Genomic DNA, 2,245 nt, shown 5'->3' on the forward strand with positions numbered 1-2,245 from the left:
TTTATTATGTTATTAGTTATATTACCATCTATATCATTTTTGTATTCTTCCTCTGTAATGTCTTGGTCGTGTTTATATTGTCTTCCTCCTAGTACGCATTGACCACCATTACCTCCTACATGAAGTTTTTCTTTAATTTGGTTTAGTTTNTACCTCCTACATGAAGTTTTTCTTTAATTTGGTTTAGTTTATTTAATCTACCCCATAGATTTTCCCTTTGATTTTTGATCACTGTATTGCTAGAATTCTTAATTGTTGTTGCTTTCTTTTCAAAAAAAGCAATTTTGTTCGAAATTCCTTAAAACAAATTACTATTTATAATTTTAAAATGAAATGCATAACTGCTTATTTATTATTTATACTTAAATATAATTATATACTTGACAATTGGAATTGCCTTATCTGAAGTAATAAATACTATATATTTTAAAAAGAAGAATAAGATTAATATAACCGTATTCATTTACATTTAAAATCAATTTTAAATATCATAATTGCCTATATTACATTATTTATCAGCTACTAATTACTTTTAGAATCATGTATTACAACTTATAGGGTTGGCAACTTAATATTTTATAAAAATGACTAGTGAATTACAAATTTTGGATCAATATTTCTGAAATTATTAGCAATTTTAATTTTTAATTGGCGTTCAGAAATGGGGCTGCTGCTATCTTTATCACTAGTCAATTAAACTAAATGTACCCTTGACTCACCTTTAAACTTCTTCTTTTTGAGCTCCCCGTTTTTATTGATTACTGGAGTTGTAAAATTGGGAGCTTTGGCGTCGCTAGATATAATTGTTTGATCATCTTTTTGATTTGGCCGATTTAAATCAAAATTATGTTCAATTTTTTTTGTTCTTGTGATAATCTTTTTTGTTACATTGCTCTTTTCAGCGCTTTTTATTAATTTTTCAAATAATAAAATTGTATTTGTCACGTTGTTCGAATGCATTTTTTCCAACTTTAAATAAATTACAATTTAACTAGAAAAAATGAATATAATACAATATGATCTTTCATTAGTCGAAAATTCTAGAAATACATAGGTAAATGCAGGTAATTTCCATGTAAATTTATCAAATAAATAAATAATTATTTATTTTTTTCTATAGAAACAGAATAGTTGTTTTTATATTGTATATAAAACATGAAAATGTGTTTAGCCTGTATAATAATTTTATATTTTTATTTTTCATTAAAGGAATCACTTAATTGTACAAAATTATTTTGATATGAAACCATTAGATGCTTAATTTTTTACAGTAAATAATCTTTCATAAAAGTGAGATAAAGTTTTAAAAAACATCATAAAATTATGAANTTCATAAAAGTGAGATAAAGTTTTAAAAAATATAAAATTATGAAAATTAAGTAAAACTTTTTTTAGTTTTATATTGATATCTAGATATTTAAGTGAAGTTACTCTAAACTTAATATAAATATCAAAAATATTAGTAAATTAAAGTATATAGTGTCGTAACACAGGAAAGAGAAAATAGATATAAAGGTGGAAAAAAGTGAATGTGAAAATGTGTGTACGAAGAAGAATATGAGGAGGTGGTGCCTGCTGTATAGGTATTCACGTGCGTGTTGTCGTACAGCAGTCACCGTGCTCGGCTGACACTCCGGGTTAGCTGTGGGTGTCGAAAGGCTGTTGTTATAGGAAGGGAGAATAAGAGTAACACCTAGGTATGAGGTGCAGACGAAGTGCAAGACACAAATACCAGGTGTACGCAAAAGGAGCCCAAAGTATGAGGTGCAGACGAAGTGCAAGACACAAATACTTGGGGTATAGGAGAGGACAATGAAGTACGAGGTGCAGACGAAGTGCAAGACACAAGTACTCCAAAGAGAGAACGGGGTAGCCGAGTATAAGGTGCAGACGAAGTGCAAGACACAAATACTAGGCGTACCAGGTGAGGAAAGATAACAGAGTACGAGGAGCAGACGAAGTGCAAAACACAAGTACTCTGAAATGTCGAGGAAAAGAGTATATAGGTTAGAAAAGGAATAAACAAAGACTTTACTTTAAACAGTAAGCCGGACAGCGACAACCGAGTACTGAGACTGATGAATGACACAAGGCACTGGAGTCGACTGACCACGATGGTCAGGTCTATTGGGTTTTTATAATAATTACACCTATTGCCGATTTGGCAATAAATATTATTTGTTAATTCACCAGTCTCAGGCAGCGGATGTGCTGTCTGTATTTTATTAAAATAATTCTCACGATT

At 30.0% G+C, this 2,245-nt stretch overlaps 1 protein-coding gene across 1 annotated transcript in view; it reads right to left on the reverse strand.

Moving 5' to 3' along the window:
* The window catches only part of LOC126908233 (uncharacterized), a 1,546-nt gene extending 586 nt beyond the window's left edge, over window positions 1-960 (reverse strand). The window contains exons 1-3 of the mRNA XM_050690145.1: window positions 720-960; window positions 154-297; window positions 26-112 (exon numbers count right to left, since the gene is read on the reverse strand). Coding sequence (XP_050546102.1) covers window positions 26-112; window positions 154-297; window positions 720-960 — 472 coding nt within the window. The remainder of the gene's footprint in view (window positions 1-25; window positions 113-153; window positions 298-719) is intronic.
* Between the last annotated feature and the right edge of the window lie 1,285 nt (window positions 961-2,245).

Source organism: Daktulosphaira vitifoliae, unplaced genomic scaffold (genome assembly GCF_025091365.1).
Source record: "Daktulosphaira vitifoliae isolate Bord-2020 unplaced genomic scaffold, ASM2509136v1 Scaffold_5, whole genome shotgun sequence".
Lineage (NCBI taxonomy): Eukaryota > Metazoa > Arthropoda > Insecta > Hemiptera > Phylloxeridae > Daktulosphaira > Daktulosphaira vitifoliae.